The sequence below is a fragment of the Tetrao urogallus genome (genome assembly GCF_951394365.1).
Source record: "Tetrao urogallus genome assembly, chromosome: 22".
Classification (NCBI taxonomy): Eukaryota; Metazoa; Chordata; class Aves; order Galliformes; family Phasianidae; genus Tetrao; species Tetrao urogallus.
Window position 1 is genome coordinate 1,071,683 of NC_136835.1, and position 19,796 is coordinate 1,091,478.

The following is a 19,796-nucleotide window of genomic DNA, read 5'->3' on the forward strand; positions in this document are numbered from 1 at the left end:
AAGCTCTGCTGTGTGCTGGGGCTGTTATTTATAATCGCGGAGGAGCGCTTGCTGACTTCTTGCATCCCTTCTGCATGGCAGTGCAGATGGATAACGATTTCTGTGCAAGGTGCTGGGGCAGCCAGCCTTGCTCTTCCATCCCTTTGCTGCCTTTCTGCCCCAGGTGAGGCAGTGCACACATGAGGTGTGCGCACAGATGCAGTGATTTGGGCAGTTTGCTACCCAGCAGGCGCTCCAGCTCTGTTTTTGTCACCTCACAAAGTCCCAGTGTGCCCTTTGCTCACTGTACTTAATGCAGGGGCAGGTCACAGGAAAGGAGCCCAGTTCTGCCCGAAAATGGGGCTGTTTTCAAAGCAGGCCATGAACTGTAGGACACCAGAAGATATAAGCAATACAAATGAGCTCCTTTCCAAACCTTTCTGCCTGTGGCAGATGTTGTTTCTTCATTATGGACTGTCCTTGAAGGTAGCCGTGCTTGTTGCTCACTTGCAGCACAGGTCCTGCTGTGCAGCGCAGTGGGGTGCAAGGCATTGAGGAGTGGTGGAGGTGCTCTTGTTCGGGCTGGGATTTGCATCTTAGACCTCAAAGGGTCATCACCTGGCCAAGTTGTTGTGGAAGAGCTTTTCTGCAAGGTGCAGAAGGATTGCCAACCCTTGCCTGCAGTGTGCACCACCACCTTCTTGCTGTGTTTCTCTGAGGAAGGAGAACAAACATCTGCCAGGACTGCATGGCTGTGGCCTTCAGGACAGCTGTCTGCATCCCGGTCTGAGGGCTGGAATGCAGAAGGAGGGCTTGGTGTGGACATGAAACCGGTTGGCAGCGTTGGGCTGAGGATGCCCTGGGTGAGGGTGACATCTAGTGGCTTCACCCCTCAGTCCATGGGGCAGCCAGTGGGTTGGGGCACTCAGTCTGCTCTCCAGTGGCTGAGAACCATGCTGGGTTCTACTGGGTTGAAGGTGGAGGGGTGCCAGGAGTTAACTGCCCTCCTGTCCTGCACATGTAGCAATGCAGAAACTGTTACTTTGGCAGTGTGTGGGAAGGGACCTAGTATGCTTTTTAAGAAAGGAAGGCCTGGAAACTGCAGGCTGGGGAGCCTCACCTCTGTGCCTGGGGAGATCATGGAGCAGATCCTCCTGGAAGAGATGTTAAGGCACATTGAGGTGAGGGGGTGACCCGAGACAGCCAGCACGGCTTCACCAAGGGCAGAGCGTGCCTGACCCATGCAGTGGCGTTCTGTGATGGAGTGATGGCATCGGTGGGCAAAGGAAGGGCAACTGATGTCACCTGCCTGGAGTTGTGCCTTTGACACAGTCCTGCACCACATCCTTATCTCCAAAGTGGAGAGAGATGGATTTGAAGGCTGGGCTATTTGGAGGATAAGCAATTGGTTGGATGGTCGCAGCCAGAGGGCTGCTGTCAATGGCTCCATGTCCAGGTGGAGGCCGGTGATGAGTGGTGTCCCCCAGGGGTCCATCTTGGGACCGGAGCTCTTCAGCATCTCCATCAGCGACAGACGATAGGATGGAGTGATAGATAGTGATAGAGATGGGATGGAGTGCAGCCTCAGCAGTTTGCTGATGGCACCGAGCTGAGTGGTGCAGTGGACACAACAGCAGGAAGGGACGCCATCCAGAGGGACCTGGACGGGCTCAGAAAGTGGGCACGAGAGAACAGGATGAGGTTCAGCAAGGCCAGGTGCTGCTCCTGGGTCAGGGCAGCGCCAGACATGAGCCCAGAGTGGAGAAGAACTCGTTGAGAGCAGCCCTGCGGAGAAGGACTTGGGGTCCTGATGGGCAGAAGCGGGGCGTGAGGCAGCAGTGTGCGCCTGCAGCCCGGAAGGCCAACAGCCCCCTGGGCTGCAGCAACAGAGGGGGGCAGCAGGGAGAGGAGAGGAGAGGGAGGGGATGGAAGGGGAGGAGAGCGGAGGGGAGAGGGTTGTGTCCCTCTGCTCTGCCCCTGCAAGGCCCCACCTGCAGTGCTGTGCCCAGATCCCCTCCATCTGAGGCCATTCTATGATGCTTTTGTTGGAATACAGACTAGTTTACCCACCGATGTCCCAGGGCTACTTTGCAGATTACTTGCTAATTAAGGATCGTCCTGCAGGGCAGGGTTCCAAATACTCCCTGCATCTTAGCACTGCTTTGGCAGCAGAAGTGAAGTATGGGTGGAGGTATATGAATCTGCATTTGTAAGAGCTCAGAATGGCATGGGTGTTGGCTCTAAAAACATGAATTGTCCTAGAGAAAGTGGTGAAATGCAGGGCCATCTGTGAAAGGGCTGAAGAAATGTAGGAGACTTTTTTACATGTGGGGGAAAGAAAAAGGACTTGAAACATCATTTCATGACGATTTGGGGATGGTTGTCTGGACAGGATACTGGATAATCTCATTTAGGCACCATTTTCCATGCAAGTTTGGATTAGATGATCTTTTAAGGTCCTTTCCAATCTAGAGTGCTTTATGATTCAGTGGTTTTATGGCAATACACATCAGGCCTTACCTGACTTACATGACTCCAGGCAAGACTTGACTCCCTTGTGAGACTTGTGGGAAAGTTGGGTACTCAGGATCTCACCTCCAAACCAGCTGCTCATGAGTGTCAGTGTATTAGAGGGCAGTGTGGGGCACAGCTCTGGGTGCATTTCTCAGCGTTATTTACATGGGGATGTCTCTCCATAGGTGGAAAGGAAGGTGAAGCTGAGATTTTATCCTCCTTTGAGACCTCTGAGACCTGTGGCCAAACAGCCCTACTGAAATGCATTATTTCCAAGGCAGCTCCAAATGACAGGAGAGCAGCAGGATCTACCAAATGACTCTGAGAACCACTAGGATTTGACAGAGCACTAAGAGCACTAAAGACTCTGCAGGTCTTTACAACCCTCCTATAGAGGCTGTGAGGCTGTCACCTCTTCTGCCATTGAAAAAGGCATGCAAAGGATACAAGAAGTGAATGGGCTTCTCCAGGCTATCCACCTGAGTCTATAAGAGCAAGATAATTTCCTGATGCTTGATAACAACAAGGCATTCCTGTAGCTGCACAGTTGCTGCATGGCATGCTGGTGCTGAGCTGTGCTTGTTGGGCTCGGGTGGCTTTCAGGGCGCCTCTGGCTGCTGATGCTCATCGTGGTCTCTTGGCTGGAGATGGCAGGATGACAGTTATACAGTTCTCCTACTGTTTGGGGGGGGTTTGTTTCTCACTGGAACAGAATCAAAGTCCACTGGATGGTCTCGCGAAACAGATTGTTTTTGGAATGATTATTTTTGCTTTTTCAAGGCATATTTCTGAAACTGGTCTTGTTCTGAAATCAGAAACGATTCAGGAATCTTAGACATCAGAAATCTTGCTTCTGGAAAGCTTGTCATAGCCCGTGCCTCAGTGAAATGCTTTGACTTTAATGAAGTAGTGTGTTATCTCTTTGAAAGCGTGCTGTCCCTTTCTGCTGCTAACCGTGGGACAGCTGCTGCTCTTAGGGCTGTTAGGCAGTGTGCCATGGTCTCATCCAGACTGGGGGTAAGAGAGACTTTTAGGAGATGGCAGCAGCTCTTTGGGGTGTCTCTTGCTGACCCATGAACACTTAATTCAGGAAGCCTCTGAGCTTGCCAAGGATCTCTCATTGCCAAGGATCTCATCGTGGCTCTGTCCAGGTGGAGGCTGGCGATGAGTGTGTATGTGGCAGGGGGCTGGAGATTCATGATCCTTGAGGTCTCTTCCAGCCCTGGGCAGTCTGTAATTCTGTGATTCTGTGATGAGTGCCCTACAGTGCTGTGCCCAGGCCTGGGGCCCCCAGGACAGGAGGGATGTGGAGCTGCTGGAGCGGGTCCAGAGGAGGGCACGAGGATGCTCAGGGGGCTGGAGCACCTCTGCTGTGAAGGCAGGCTGAGGGAGCTGGGCTTGTTCAGCTTGGAGAAGAGAAGGCTGTGGGGAGATCTCGTTGTGGCTACACTGTGTGGTCTTTAAGGTCCCCTCCAACCTAAACCATTGCATGACTGAGATTGTGGTGATATCCATGGGACATTTTGGATCAGGGCTGTCTCAGCATCAGTGCTAAAAGGCTGAGCAGCTGTGCTGCCAACATAGGTGATGTGCTCAGCACTGTGCAGCAGCGGCCTGCCCTTGTTACTCCCTGAGCTGGCTGGCAGAGCAGGGCCTGGTTGCTCTCTGCTTGTTGCATCACTTCATCACAACGCCTCTCGTCTTTGCTGTTGGTGGGGCATGTCGGTGCAGCTCAGGAGTCTGATATCCACCGTGTGCAACTCTGCAGTTATCCAGGTTTCATTGCTGGGCTGGCAGAGTGCTGCTAGGAGCTTTCCTGCCCTGCACCACGCGGTGCACACTCTGCATACTTGCGGTGGTGTTGGGAATCTGTGTTGCTGTTCAGAGAGAGTGGGAGCATGATTCACCAGAAAGTCCTCCGGGAAGGCATTGGGGTTTCAGGTTTCCTGAACTATCAGCTATCAATTCCGGGACGGGGAGTTTGTCAGCTCAGTCTCTCCTCGCTCAGTTTCCTCCTCCCCTGCTGTTGTTCAGAGTGTAGCGGAGCTTTGCTGAAAGCAGTTTTGTTGTTTCCATGCGAGGTTTATCTTCTGCCCAAGTCTTTGATTTAAAGCTTTTCAGACCTACAAGACACAAATATTCTCCCTCTGCATTTAGATACAGCACATCTTCCAGCAGAGCTATCGATTGAGCTTTGTGTGCTCCTTCCCCTCATGAGGTAGGTTGGCTGCCTGTTTTCTGATGGGGAAATCAAGGCAACCAGACAAAACCCATCATGCTCAGAATCACTCATGGATCTGGTGGCAGCAAGGCTAGGACCCAGGAGTCTTGGCTCCTCGCTGTAGCCACTGGGAATTGGATTTTCTATTGTCTTTAAAACTGCTGGGCTGGAGCGTGTGTGTTGCTAAATTGCAGAGGGAGCCACATTTCTATGCAATCTCCTTTTTCTCGTGCTCTTTTCAAGACGTTTTGGATCATTTGTCTGCCTGTGTCAGTGTATCTTCTTTCTAATTAATTCTCTGCTGTGGCCCAGATGCGTGGCATGCCTGCTGGAATCTGGTTGGAAGGGGTGTGTGCAAGGAGCTCGCAGCAATCAAGATGTCTATCAGCGTGCTGCAGCCAGACAGATGGGAGGCTGGGGTGGAGTCCCGCCATGCCTCTTCAGCAAGATCCAACTGTTGCTGCTTCTGAGAGCACAGTAGAATCTGCAGGCAGTTGCTTCTGGCCTTTCTCCTGTTAGGATTTGCGAGCATGGTGTGGCTGGGCTCGGTTAAGAACGGAATAGGATGGAATGGGAGAATTTCCCTGGGTCACAGTCAGTTCTGCGTGGCTTTCTGTGCTATCATCAGCTGAGGCAAGGTATGGGATGTCCTCCCTGGAGCACCCAAAATGAAACGAGGAGGAGTGCTAATTAGATGCCCTTAGAACACAGTGTTCTGTAGGGGATCCCATGGTGAGCGAGGCTGCTCTGTACCTGAAGGTTTCATTGGGGTGGCTGCTGGGTCCTGTAGGGCTGACGGCCGTCCTCCCTCGTGGCATTTTGAGGGATGTCTGTCTTCCTGAATGGGGTGAGGTTATCCAGGCTGCACGAGGTGGGTGGCTGTGTGGTATCTGTGAGTGAAGCACCTTTCACGGTGAACTTCCATGATTAGCTGCAGTGAGAGGTTGTATGATGGAGGTGTAGCGTGGTAGGCATGTCTGTGGGAAAGAATCTGCTTTTATATGATAGGACAAGGGGGAATGGTCATAGGACAAGGAGGAATGGCTTTAAGCTAAAAGAGGGCAGATGTGGGTGAGCTGTGAGGAAGCAATCCTTTGGTCAGGGCGGTGAGGCGCTGGCGCTGCTGCCCAGAGAGCTGTGGGTGCCCCATCCCTGCAGGCACTCAGGGCCAGGTGGGATGGGGCCCTGGGCAGCCTGAGCTGGTGGGGGGCAGCCCTGCCCACGGCCGGGGGTGGCACTGGGTGGGCTTTGAGCTGCCCTCCGACCTGAGCCGTTTTGTGGCTCATTGGCTGCTGAAAGGGCTGTGGTTACTACTGGGCCTTTTGGAGGGGACCTTCCTGCTTCTGACTCGTTGATGAATGTGAGTTTGACCTGAGAACTGGAGGGAGAGACAGTGGGTGCATCTTGACCATCAGTCCGTGGGCATGGCCTTACGTGGCTTTCTCTTTCTTTCCTCAGCACGCTCACATCTGTGCTGTGCTATAGCTCCTGTTGTGCTGCAGTGCTGCTGAGCATGTTTGGTGAAGCACTTTGGGATCTGTTGTGAATGAAATACTGTGTTCATGCAGATGTGCCGCAGGCGGCCTTGCGTCTCCTCGCAGATAGCAGCGGTGGCGGTAGCTCCTGTCTGCTAATCTGGTGGCATCTGGGCGTGCATCAGATTGTGACCCTCAGGACAGCCCAGCAATGTGCTGCACAAATTGCGTGGTGCGGAGCTGGTGGAGCAGCAGGCAGGGCTGGGGGCCATCGGTGGCACGGGCTGCTGCGGGGCTCGCTCTATGGAATGCTGTCTGGCAGCAGCCTCTTCAGCGGGGTGAAGGCTCCCCGAGGCTGGCCAGCCTGTGATTGCAGGCAGCGTGTGTGCTTAATGCCGCAGTCTGTGCCATATGGACCTTCTCCTCCTCCCTGCTTGCCCTCTCTGTGTCTCCCTTCCCACTCCGCTCCCCTCCCCCTGCAAACGCTTTGACAGAGCAATTGGGCAGGCACTGGGACCGCGGCTCTGACATAAATCTCTCCTGGTGTGGAATGAGGGGTATAAATATCCAGAGAGTGATGTGATCTTTCCAGCTGCTATTAATAGGTCCCCAGAGAACGAGAGCGCGCGAGCAAGGCTGGCTGATGCTTAAAGGGCTAGCAACTCCCTTATGTGCTGTGAAAATTAATCAGCACTGTGGCTCACCATCTTCCTCCGGGCTAAAGCGGAGCCCTCAGAGAGGTGTGCGGGAAGGAGGAGGGAGCAGCTAACGAGTCGCTAGTTAGGGAGCAGTGATAGGGCAAGCTGTGCGCAAATGATCCTGCTAACTAGGCAGGAATGCCTGGGCGGGCTGTGCAGTATGGCTGTGTGCTGTAGGGCTGTGCAGTATGGCTGTGTGCTGTGGGGATGTGCTGTAGGGCTGTGCAGTATGGCTGTGCAGTATGGCTGTGTGCAGTAGGGCTGTGCTGTAGGGATGTGCAGTATGGCTGTATGCTGTGGGGCTGTGCAGTAGGGCTGTGTGCTGTAGGGCTGTGCTGTAGGGATGTGCTGTAGGGCTGTGTGCTGCAGGGCTGTGTGCTGTAGGGCTATGCAGTATGGCTGTGTGCTGTAGGGCTGTGTGCTGTAGGGCTATGCAGTAGGGCTGTGTGCTGTAGGGCTGTGCTGTAGGGCTGTGTGCAGTAGGGCTGTGTGCTTTAGGGCTATGCAGTAGGGCTGTGTGCTGTAGGGCTGTGTGCAGTAGGGCTGTGTGCTGTAGGGCTATGCAGTAGGGCTGTGTGCTGTAGGGCTGTGCTGTAGGGCTGTGTGCAGTAGGGCTGTGTGCTTTAGGGCTATGCAGTAGGGCTGTGTGCTGTAGGGCTGTGTGCTGTAGGGCTGTGTGCAGTAGGGCTGTGTGCTGTAGGGCTGTGTGCAGTAGGACTGTGTGCTGTAGGGCTGTGTGCTGTAGGGCTGTGTGCTGTAGGGCTGTGTGCTGTAGGGCTATGCAGTAGGGCTATGCAGTAGGGCTGTGTGCAGTAGGGCTGTGTGCTGTAGGGCTGTGCAGTAGGGCTCCTGCCACATGCTGCTCTGCCAGGCACTGCTGCACACTGCTGCACTCCAGCCAGCCCTGCTGCAGGGAGCAGGTGTGGAGAAGTCCATTTTACAGGCAGGGAGCTCCCTGGCAGTCAGTTGCAAGATGCAGCCTGTGCCTCGCAGCCATCACCAGCAAGTTGGAAGTGGTGTGTACGGTGCTGCTGGGCACTGTGTTCTATTTAGAGCTGCAGAGTTTAGTGCTGCTTGTCCCAGGGTGGCAGAAAAAATCTGTGCTCAGCATCTGGGCTGCTCAGTCCAGATGGGAGGAGCGTGGTCCCAGTAACCCCTGCGTGCTGGGAAATGCGTCTGCCTATACAAGGGAAAGGTTCTTGCCTGTGTGGAGAGGGTGTCATGCGAACAACATAGAAGTATGCAAGCAGACAGGGATACCTCAGCTTCCCCAAACACGTGGTTTGCTTTCCTTCCCCAGACTCTCCTGTGGCAAGAAGAAGAGTAATGACAGGGCTGTGGCAGGGCAGTGTGAGGCCCTGATGCAGGAGAGCTGAGGAGCCGTTCTCACTGGGATGCTCTTTGTTCTGCAGGAGCACCATCAGACTCTTTAGCAATGAATATGCTACAGGTCTTTGTTCAAGAGGTGCATCCCTAAAGTTGGAGATGGACGCCCTAAGCAGCCCATTCTGGTGCTCCTGAGATGAGGTTGGCTGTGGTCCCACAGCGCCTGTCCCATGCAGGAACTGAAGGTAGCTGTGAGGGATGCACACAGCAGCACCCAGGGCTGGTGCTGAGCTGCAGGTTGAGCGATGTCGTATGAGCAACTCTGGGTTCTGCCTTGCTGTGTGGGGCACGCTGCTCACCCTCTGCCCTCTTCTCTTGCAGGTTTGTGACAGAAGGGCCTGGGAGCTCCCTCCACTGGTGCTGTGGGACGCTTCAGCCAATCCAATGCACCCTGACAACAAACTGCCCAGCCATGGCAAGGCAGGCAGCAGCGGTGCCCCGGCCCAGCACCACAACGTGAGCCAAGCACCCACCTGCAACCTGGGCTCGAAGGGTGTGGGTGCAGGCAGCCATGGCGGCAAGGCCACCCAGATCTCCCCTGGCAACTCTGGACTGAAAAACAGCCAGAACACTGTCCCGAACTTCAGCTCCTTGAAAGGCAAGGTGAAACGGGAACGGAGCATCTCAGTGGACTCTGGAGAGCAGAGAGAAGCTGGCACCCCGTCGCTGGACACAGAATCGAAAGGTAATGTGCTCCTAAACTGTGCTTCAAAAGTCCTTCTCTCAGTTGCTCCAAGTATTTGGGCAGGAGTGGGGATGGGAGCAGCTGTAGGCAGCTTGTGTTTCTATGCTGCCCTTCTCTTTGGAGCTACCCCAGCAGCCTGTGCATCACCATGTGTCTCATCTGCAGTTCTGGGACCAGAGTGGCTGAGCACTGTCATTTCTTAAACTGCTGGTTACATCGAGAGTCTGAAACTGTGGGTTGAATAGGCTTCTGAGGCCTGCTAAACAAGAGCCTGCTTCACCTACGCTGTTCTGAGCAGCTCTGCTTTGCAACGTAGAGACTTTCAGCTCAGGACAGAGTTAGTTGTTTTGTGTCTTCTCCCTGCTGGCAAAGAGCTGCCGTTGTTGTGTTCCTGCAGCTGCCCAGCTCCTCACCTGGTTAATGAGGAGGTGCTGCAAGGGTCGCTGTCTGAGCAGCTCTGTGGTTTCATTAGATGTGGATGAAACTCTTGTGTAGAAACACTTGGCTTCTAAAAAAGGGCTGAGTCAGTACTTCCAAATCCTTTGACTCCCCTGTCCCAGCCAGCCTTCCCTGTGCTGTCCTGCATCTCACAGAGCATGGTGCCCAGTGGCTCCATGTGACACAGGAAATCTACTGAAATAACATGAGCAGGAATGCCGGAATCCTTCTGCAGTTTGCTATCACTTTGCATTAATATGGCCCATAAACCTCTAGATTATGTACAACAGAGTGACCAGATATGTTACATTGGAGTTAACACAGAGCTGAAGTTATTGATCATAGAATCCTTGGAGCTGGAAGGGATCTTTGAAGGTCATCTGGTCCCTGTTCCTAACCCTAACCCTGGGACAAGGGGAAATGGCTTTAAGTTGAAGGAGGGAAGATTGAGGTTGGATGTCAGGGGGAAGTTCTTTACTATGAGAGTGGTGAGGTGCTGGAACAGCTGCCCAGAGAGGCTGTGGATGCCCCGTCCATCCCTGGAGGTGTTCAAGGCCAGGTTGGTTGGAGCCCTGGGCAGCCTGGGCTGGTACTGAATGTGGAGGTTGGTGGTCCTGCATGCAGCAAAGGGGTTGGAGCTTCATGATCCTTCCAACCCAAGCTATTCTATGATTCTATGATTCCTGGGTGCCTTCAGGCAAGCTGTTTCCTTTCCAAGCTGCCCCAACCTGAGCTATGAAATCAAGGGAGCATCTGAGTTTAGAGAGAGTATAAAGGCTCTGCCCAATGAATGGCTTTGAAAAGCAGAGTATGTGTCTCTTGTTCCTACCAAGGTTGTAAACATCTTCAGGTTTTACTTGTCTTTTAATGTACTTTCTCACCACTGATTGTTCTTTGAAGCCCTTGTCCAGGCAGAAAAACAACAAAAAACACACAAAAAAGAGCCTTGCTCAGTACTTCATCAGGAGAGCCGTGCAGTCCTGTGTCTGGGAGGACGGATGGCTGTGCATGTGGGGATGCAGACCTGTGGAGGAGCAGAGCCAGTGCACGCGTGGAGGAAGGGAGGAGGACAGGGATGAGGCAGTGATCTCGAGCGCTGACTGCCAGCTTGGTGGGGAGCTGCAGGATTTAGTGCTCTGCTGGTACCAGGCAAGACGAGCACCTGGGAGGTCTCCTCGCAGGATGTGTCTTGTGGGAGTTGGCGAGGGAAGGAGGAGGAACCTAGCAGGCCTCTAACAAGCTCCCTGTCTGTCTCCTGTGCCAGACTGTTTTTCTGAATGGCAGACATCTAGCACTGACTGTGCTTTCCCTTTAGCCAGTGCTGTGCCTCTCTCAATGAGCGAGCATCTGGGCTGTGCCTACAAGATAATCCTTGGGTTCAGCGAGGTGCCAGCATCCTCAGCCAAAGGGTAACAGCTTGGGCCCAGCGTGGGCTGCAGAGATGTTCTGTGAGCAGTGCCGTAGGCCAAGCAGGGCTGCTGCTGAAGGGCTTTTAGCCCGGGCCTCTCACAAGGCCTTGCTGGAAGGGATTGTGTTGCAGCTCTGGCACAGTGCTCAGAGTACAGGAGGCCATGTCTGACAGCATGGCCAAGCCTTGCATGGGTCCCACTGCCACCTGGGGTCTTGGCTCGCCACCAAGGGGATGATGTCTCAGCGCCAGCCCAGATACCTGCAGGGTATGATTGCTGAGCCTGGGCTTTGGTGAGCTCCAAGCTAAAGAGCCTGGCCTTGCACGCCGTGCTTCCCCAACCTCCTTCACTGCAGCCAGGCAGAGCCCCAGCCTTCTCAGCCCCTTGGCAGCTCTCCTCAGCTCTTCTGACTCTTGTGTCCTTTGCAGGAGAGGTGGCTCCCCGCAGCAAGCGGCGGTGCGTGCTGGAAAGGAAGCAGCCGTACAGTGGGGACGAATGGTGCTCTGGGCCAGACAGCGAGGAAGACGACAAACCCATCAGCAGTGCACACAGTGAGTGCCTACCTCCTTACCTGCCCGGAATCTTGAATAAAGCCAGATCTCTGCTGGGATTGTGGCTGATCATTGTGCTCTGAGAGTATCTGCAGCCACACAGTGAGGTGTGGGAGCACAGAACAACTGTGGAGATGCACTGAGATGCTGGAGGGGGAAGGTGTTGAGGTTGGATGTCCGTGCTGCCCAGATACCTTCAACTGTGCATATGAGGCTAAAGGTGCTCCTGGTGTCTTGACAGTGGTTCAGGCAGAGCTGAGCAGACCAGTGTGAGCAGGCAGTTCTTTTTCCAGCCATGACCATTAGTGAGGCCCAGCTAGCTATTCCTAAAGTTCAGGTTGATGTTTTGAGGTTATGTAGGTGTAAAGATTTTGTGAACTTTCAGGTCTGGTTGCTTTAATTTCCATCTCTTCCCGTCCACCAGAGTGCGAGATGTTAGAAAAAATACGGCTGTTTCTTTCTCTTTGGAAGAAGTATTCTCCCTTGTGTGGCAGTTCGGTATCACTGTGAGTCAGCAAACATGCCCATAAAGCTGTGTGACGTGTGGCCTTAATGCCTGCCAGCGCACAGCAGCCGTCTTCCCTGAGATGTTTATCTCTGTGTGGTTCACCAGGGCCAGGATGGAAGGCAGGACTGCGAGACTTTCCTGCCAGCTGGTCAGAATCATAGGATCACTGAGGTCCAACCAATCCAGTCCAACTGCCCACCAGTGCTGCCCACTGCCCACGTCCCTCAGTGCCACTGCTTTGCCCCAGGCTGACTGCTAGTCTGAGTGTTCACTGTTGGTAGGAGAAGAGCAGGCCTGGCTCAGTGGCTACAGTGTGTGTATGGAGCTGAGCAAGAGGAAAGCAATGAATGCTGCTGTTAATTACAATGCTTATTAATATTAATTAGGAATATTACTCAATAATTAATGATGATTAATAATTATCGCCGGTGAAAAGCATCTCCTCTTTCCCCTGCTACCCGGGTCCCTGTTGTTAGCACCACGGGAAGGGAGATGAGATGAGCCTGGGGCCACCCTGAGATGAAGGAGAGACCAAAGGAGGAGTTGGGCCGCTCGAGTGCCTGGGGACATTGGCCACCAAGATTGCAGGGACTGCTGGTCGGGTGCTGCCATCTGGTGGTGCCGGGAGCCCTCCTGCTTCCCTCCATCTCTCTTCATCCTGGTCCAGACAGCAGTGCCGCTCAGCAGCTGCTCTGCTTCTCTTGCAGCGCTGGCTTCAGTAACTCCTGTCCTGTGCTCCCACAGATTGTAATGTAGCAGATCCTGCAATGTCCACGGCCTCGCAGCTTGGCCCAGGGTCCAACCCGCTGCCAAACCTGAATGAGACCAGTTCTTCCAGCACACCTCATGGTACTGCCCCAGGCTTACGGTCGGATGGTGCGGGAGGTGGAGGTGGTGGAACAGGAAAGCAGCCTTCTCAGTTCGTCTACGTCTTTACAACGCACCTTGCTAACACGTAAGCAGCAGACCTTGTCCATTCACCCAGAGCAGTGTGGATTGCTGATCCGGGGGCATCCGTGGGGTTGGGTTGTCGCAGGGAATGCCATGTAATGCTTGGCGTTCTGCACTCAGTTCCTCACTTCTGTTCTGCATTGTCTCAGCCATCGTGTCTAGCAAGACTGAGTTTTAGGGCTTTTTGCTAGATCATATGTTGTGTGTTAGAGCATCTTGGAAACAGCCACCTATAGGGCAGCATGGAGCAGCAGGCACAAAGCAGAGCAGAAGGCCCAGCACAGGACATGGGAAGAGGGAAATTCCAAGGCAGGTGATCTTCAGTTGGAAAACCTCACTGTGGCCTGTGCAGGACAGGTGGGAGGACTCTGAGAATATCCCCATTCCTATTGACCTCCTAAGAATTCCCTGTTCCCATAGGACTGAAGAGAGGAGGTGGTGCCTGGGGCCCGGGATGGGGCACAATGTCTGATCTTGAGTGGTTGATTCTCTCTCCCCAGAGCTGCGGAAGCTGTCTTGCAGGGCCGAGCTGACTCCATTCTGGCCTATCATCAGCAAAACGTCCCACGGGCAAAGCTAGACCAGGTATACTGGCCATGGACCAAATGCTCCTGTTGGCAAGCGCTGCTGACCATTCTGTTCTGACATGGCTATTTCCCCCAGCTCCTGGCTTAGCTGCGGAGGAACAGGGAATCAGAATTCCCTTTCAGCAGTGTGGGAAGTGCTTTTCTTTGAAGCCACTTCAGAATGAGTCTTGGTTTCTGTAAAGTGTGAAGATTTTGGGCTGGAGCACAATATGTGGCCCCGCAGATACGTGGGCAGAATACATGACTGTGTATTTCCAGGCCATGTGATGGGGCCTGCTTCTTCCCCATGAGGAATGAAGGCAGAGCTGCCATGTGGCGTGTTTCAGATTGTTTTCCTATAGAGTATGGGAAGAATAGCCAGAGCATTTTCATTCTCACCTTGTCTTCCCTTTTCTCTATCAGGCGCCAGCTCCTAAAGTGCTGGGAGTTGCTGAGCAGGTTCCGATTAACCCTCCTTCTGCCAACACTCCCCAGTCTCAGCCACCAGCACCTCAAGCAAGTCAGCCACAGCCGCAGCCTCCTGCACCGCAGCCGCCTCCTCCACCTCAGGCCATCAGTCAGACAGCCCTACCTGCACCCAACAGCCTGCCCCAGGAGGGCACGAGTGAAGATGTCCGAAGAGAACTGACTCCCAACTCTCTAGGAAACAACAGCGGCAGCAACCAGCCTGGAAGTAACCACCCCAATACACCCACTGCATCTACCACCACCATGCAGCCTGGGCAAGTGGACTCTGCCACGTCCAGCTCCAACCTCCTTGGGGAGGGCCCTGGCTCAGGGATGCAGGGGAATGGGCAGGCAGGTCTGGGCTCCAGGAACTCTATGAACTCGGAAGGGCTCTCGAAGGAGCAGCTGGAGCACCGAGAGCGCTCTCTGCAGACCCTGCGGGACATTGAGCGTCTGCTGCTGCGCAGCGGGGAGGCTGAGCCGTTCATGAAGTCCAGCCAAAGCACTGGTGAGGGTGGGACTGCCCCTCAGCCACAGGCTGCCCCTGCCCAGCCCCCCGCACCCCCTGCCGGCATGAAGAAGTACGAAGAGCCTCTGCAGTCCATGATTTCCCAGACCCAGAGCCTCGGTGGCCCCAGCCTGGAACACGAGGTGCCCCACCACCCCGGCACTGACATGGGGCAGCAGATGAACATGATGATGCAGCGGCTGAACCAGGACAGCCTGACGCCAGAGCAAGTGGCCTGGAGGAAGTTGCAGGAAGAGTACTATGAGGAGAAGCGCCGGAAAGAGGAGCAGATCAGCATCCATGGCCGACCCATGCAGGAAATCATGATTCCACAATCTATGGGCAGCATGATGATGCGCGGCCCCCCCCCACCCTACCACAGTAAGCCTGGGGAGCAATGGCCGCCAGGCATGGGCAGCCAGCTGCGGGGACCCATGGACGTGCAGGACCCTATGCAGCTAAGAGGAGGGCCACCCTTCCCAGGGCCACGATTCCCCGGAAATCAAATACAGAGAGTCTCTGGCTTTGGAGGGATGCAGAACATGCCCTTGGATGCTCTTGGTCCCATGAATGCCATGCAGAGGCCGGTCAGGCCTGGCATGGGGTGGAGTGATGATCTGCCTCCGATGGGAGGTCCCGGGAACTTCCCACAGGGCTCCCTGCCCTACCCATCAGGGCAGGGGGACCCTGAAAGGTTCATGAATCCACGTGCCAGGGAGGAGATTCTGCGGCACCAGCTGATGGAGAAACGCCCGGTGGCAATGCAGAGGCCCATGGGGATGTCCAGCAACTCCATGAGCCAGGGTATGGAAATGGAGAGGATGATACAGGCTCACAGACAGATGGATCCATCCATGTTTGCTGGGCAGATAGCAGGGGACAACCTCAGCAGCAACCCAATGGGAATGGATTTTGCAGGAACTCGTGGGATACTGAGTCCCCCTATGAGCCAGTCAGGCCTTCGGGACATGGACGCACCCATGGGCCCTGGCAACCTCAACATGAACATGAATGTCAACATGAACATGAACATGAACCTCAATGTGCAGATGACCCCCCAGCAGCAGATGATGATGTCGCAGAAGATGAGGGGCCCTGACATGATGGCCCATCAGGGTATGAGCCCTGAGGAGCTGGCCAGGGCAAGGGCTCAGAATGGCAATGGCAGTGCAATGCTGGGGGGACCACAGAAAATGATGATTCCCTCCCAGTTTCCCAGCCAAGGACAACAAGGTTTCTCAAGCGGGCAAGGACCTTACCCCAACATGCCTCAGGAGATGGGCAGTGCCTCAGACATGTTCAGCCCTGAGCAGGGCGCCATGCCTGTCGGAAGCATCAGTGGTACCACCAGACTCAGCCACATCCCCCTGCCCCCAGCCTCCAATCCCGCTCCTGCACAAGGGGGAAACTTGGCCAATATGCACCCAGCACCTTCCCGTGGCTTGGGCCGCCGACCCTCCGACCTCACCATCAACATCAGCCAGATGAACTCCCCCAGCATGGGTCACCTCAAGTCCCCCACCCTCAGCCAGGTGCACTCCCCACTGGTCACTTCGCCCTCTGCCAACCTCAAGTCCCCGCAGACGCCATCGCAGATGGTCAGCATGCCGCCTTCTAACCAGTCTGGGCCCCTGAAGTCTCCCCAGGTGATGAGCTCCTCACTTAACGTCCGCTCTCCAACTGGCTCACCAAGCCGCCTCAAGTCCCCTTCTATGGCTGTTCCTTCCCCGGGTTGGGTGCCATCTCCCAAACCCACAATGCCCAGCCCAGGAGTCAACCAGAGCAAGCAGACACTCAGCATGAACTCCTCCACGTCCATGGCAGGACTGGATCAGGGTATGTCAGTATCTTGTGTGCTAGTGTGCCTTCGTGTGTGTTTTGGTGAGTGTGTGAGCATCCAGAACCCTGCAACAAGCACCCTGTGACCAGAGCTCTGTAGGATCAGCACTGGTCACCCATCCCCCAAATCCAACCTACCTGGACTGGCTGTAGTCTCATTCTTTCTGTACCCTGTGAAGCAGGTCTTGCTCTCCTTCCTGCTCTGCTCACATGGCTGCTTGTTGCAGGCAGCCCAGAGCGCGTTTGCAGCCCCTGCCTTCTGGCACAGCAGAGCAGTTTCTTCCCTGACAGTCAGCAGAGATGTCAGGCACAAGCCTGGATAAGTGCTACCTGCAGGACTTGGGGTGGATGCCATGGAAGTGATGTACTGGAACGATGCAAGAGTTATGTTTCTTGTGGTCTGTGTTTGCATTCTGCCACCCCTTTGCTAGGCCATTTTTCCCCCATGTCTGTATGGTCTCCCAGGAGTGGGGAGACACTCGTGCCTAATTTTTGAGGAGTACTTTTTTTTCCCTAGGGGTCCCAATAAGGGCTTTTTTGAATAATCTGAAAGGCAAATGGTGCAGCCTATAGTTTAGCTCATGCTCTGTGATACAGGTAGAAAAAGATGTGTCTTGAGTTGGAAAGTCATGGGCAGTTTGAAGTGGAAGTCCATCACAGTGCTGGAGTGTGAGTCTCCTCAGAGTCCTGAGGACTTGCCAGCTGTTTGGCAGCTACTGTAAGGAGGGAACAGGGCTGCTGTCTGACAGGAAGAGCTGCTAAGTGTGTGCAGTGCTAAGCTGTGCTCTCTCTTGCTTGCAGGTTCTCTCCCTTCTGGGCCCAGGAGTAGTTCTTCTGCACCAGCCAGCAACCAACCAGCCTCTAGCACCATGAACCCCAACATGCCTTTTACTTCCTCTCCAGATCCATCCCCCTCCCAGAACCCCCTTTCTCTGATGATGTCTCAGATGTCCAAGTACGCCATGCCCAGCTCCACACCACTCTACCACAATGCCATCAAAACCATTGCCACCTCTGACGACGAGCTGCTGCCAGACAGGCCTATGCTTCCACCTGGAAGTATGGCAGGTATGTGCCTGTAGGGCTGGGCTGCTGTGTTGGTGTGTTCCCTCATCAGCTTCCTTCTCCAACAGCTGAAATTTGCCCTTGTTTGTTGGCTCACCTCTCCACACTGTGTCCATCAGCTTTTGGCTTGTCTGTGCTGTCTGGATGGACATCACCCAGTCTGGCACGCTTCTCCCATGAGCTCTGGAAGCTTTCAAAACATCTTTGACCCAGTGTGGACGTGTCGGCCCTGGGTTTTCACTGCAGATAGAGAGATCTCAGGCCCAGGATGAGGCAGAAGGCCGCTGCTTGGAACCTGCAGTGGGAGAGGGATGCTCAGAGCAGGGCTTGGGAGCCTGGTGGCTTTCAGTGGAGCCCAGGTGCCTGCACAAGCAGGGCTGTATCTCAGCAGAGTTGTGATTTCAGTAAGCGACAGCCAGATACGCTTCGCTAGCTGGTGGCACTGATGAGGACAGCAAGGCAAATGATTGCCTTCTGTGCTCGGTATGAAGGGGAAGGGGAATTCCAGCAGGCTGTACCACTTGATGCTGGGGTTTGAAGCTATTTGATAAATATTTTCGGTGGTTTTCAAAGTGAAAAATCAACTTGTTGACTCTTTGATTGCTAAGGAGTCATTTGGTTTGGCCACGAACATGCAAATGCACATGCTGCCTTCCAAACAGAGCCTTTTTGTGAACAGTTTGCTCTGCTGTACTGATGAGCCTGTTTGTCCCTCCTGGATAGCACTTGTGTTGGGATGCTGCCACTCAGCAGTGTGTGATCACAGGAGGAGCTGTGCTAAAGGGTCACTCCTCTGTGTGGAGTTGCAGTGAGCAAAACTGGAATCGTTCTGTGCTGTTTGTGGGCTTGGGGAGCTGAATTTCGGAGCTCTTCTGTTGGATGTTGATGCTTTGCAAGTCCTTCTTGCGTCCCCTTCCTTGGAGCTCAGGGCTTTCTGAGCAGTGGGTCCCAGCGGGCTCCACAGGGTGGAGGTCTGTGGGCAGAATTAACCCTTCTCTCTTCTTTCCTCTCCTTAGGTGTGACAGGGAATCAAACAAATCAGCTGCACTTAAACTCCGTGGGACCTGGATCCTCCCAGAGCCCCATGGGAATCAACCTGCCTGGTCAGCAGCCTCTTTCCCACGAACCACCCCCTACTTCTATGATGTCCTCCCCAAACCCGCTAGGCTCCAACATTCCTATGCACCCGAGTGCGCCGGGGCCGGGGGTGCCCCCCCAGAACCCCATGATGCTGCCCCCAGGGCCCCAGGACTCGCTGAACCAGCAGTGCGGCCCCGTGCCCAACAGTTCACAGATGATTCCTTCCAACCAGCTCGTGTTCCCCCGCATGCAGCAGCCCCACAACGCCATGCAGTCTCCTGCAGGAAGCATGCCCATGGCCCCTGGTGGGGCAGGTGGCCCTGGCATGCAGCAGCATTTCCCACCGGGGATGTCACTGCCACCCGAGGACCTTCCTACCCAGCAGCCCGGCCAGATGCCTCCTCAGCAGCACATGATGGGCAAGAACATCCCTCCTCGGATCGGCGAGCCCTACCCAGCCGTGCTCCCCGGGGTGGCATCGGTACTGAACGATCCTGAGCTCAGTGAGGTCATCCGGCCCACGCCCACAGGCATCCCCGAGTTTGACCTCTCCAGGATCATCCCGTCGGAGAAGCCAAGCAGCACCTTGCAGTATTTCCCCAAGAGTGACAGCCAAGCACCCAAATCGCAGCCTTCCAACCTCCACCTCATGAACCTGCAGAACATGATGGCTGATCAGCCCCCCGTGAGGCCAGGTATGAATGCCCCCAGCCTTCCGGGGCAGCAGGGCGTGCAGAGGGGACTCGGCATGCCCATGTGCCATCCTGGACAAGTGCCCATGCTGGGCAGGACAGGCATACCGCCCCAGCAAGGCATGATGGGCAACAGCATGCATCAGGGCATGATGTCTCCGCAGCAGAGCCTGATGGCCCAGCAGAATTTCATGCTGATGCAGGCCAAGCAGAGGAGCATGTCTGTGTCGGGGGAGATGTATGCCCAGACGGGACACATCATGTCACCTCAGGGCTCTCTCATGGGACCCCCACCGCAGCAGAACCTAATGGTCACGCACCAGATGAGGCAGAGGAGCGTCTCCCTGGACAGCCAAATGAGTTACATCCCCGGGCCGGGGAACATGGCTAACCTGCCTTTCTAAAGCATGGGCCTGATTGTACAGATGTTTTTAAACCTTTCGTTGGGGGCGGGTTGGGGGCCGACGCCAGAGGAGGACACCAAGTGGGATGCTTTTCATATCGGATTTGCCTCTATACAGAAAACCAGATGTGCAGTAAACTTGATGTGAATTGGGTTTGGTTTTGTTTTGTTTTTTTTTGTTCTTTTTTCCTTTCTTTTTTGGGGGGGAAGGAGAGGGTGGAGGGACTGGGAGTGGGGCTGTTAATTTTGAACCCTGTGTGGTGACCGGGGACTTCCAGACCCTGTGGCAGTTTATTATTTTCCTCCTTCAAATGTTTTTCTTTCCTTGTTTTTGTTTAGTTCTTTGTTTGTTTGTTTTGG

General features: G+C 54.6%; 1 protein-coding gene across 1 annotated transcript; it reads left to right on the forward strand.

The window, feature by feature from the left end:
• Positions 1-8,657: 8,657 nt before the first annotated feature.
• Positions 8,658-19,437, forward strand: BCL9L (BCL9 like; the record flags this gene model as incomplete). The annotated part of the gene is made up of 7 exons (XM_079545911.1): positions 8,658-8,958; positions 11,237-11,356; positions 12,609-12,819; positions 13,316-13,400; positions 13,811-16,193; positions 16,998-17,264; positions 18,278-19,437. 7 exons carry the CDS (start codon positions 8,658-8,660, stop codon positions 19,435-19,437), a joined length of 4,527 nt encoding a protein of 1,508 aa, XP_079402037.1.
• Between the last annotated feature and the right edge of the window lie 359 nt (positions 19,438-19,796).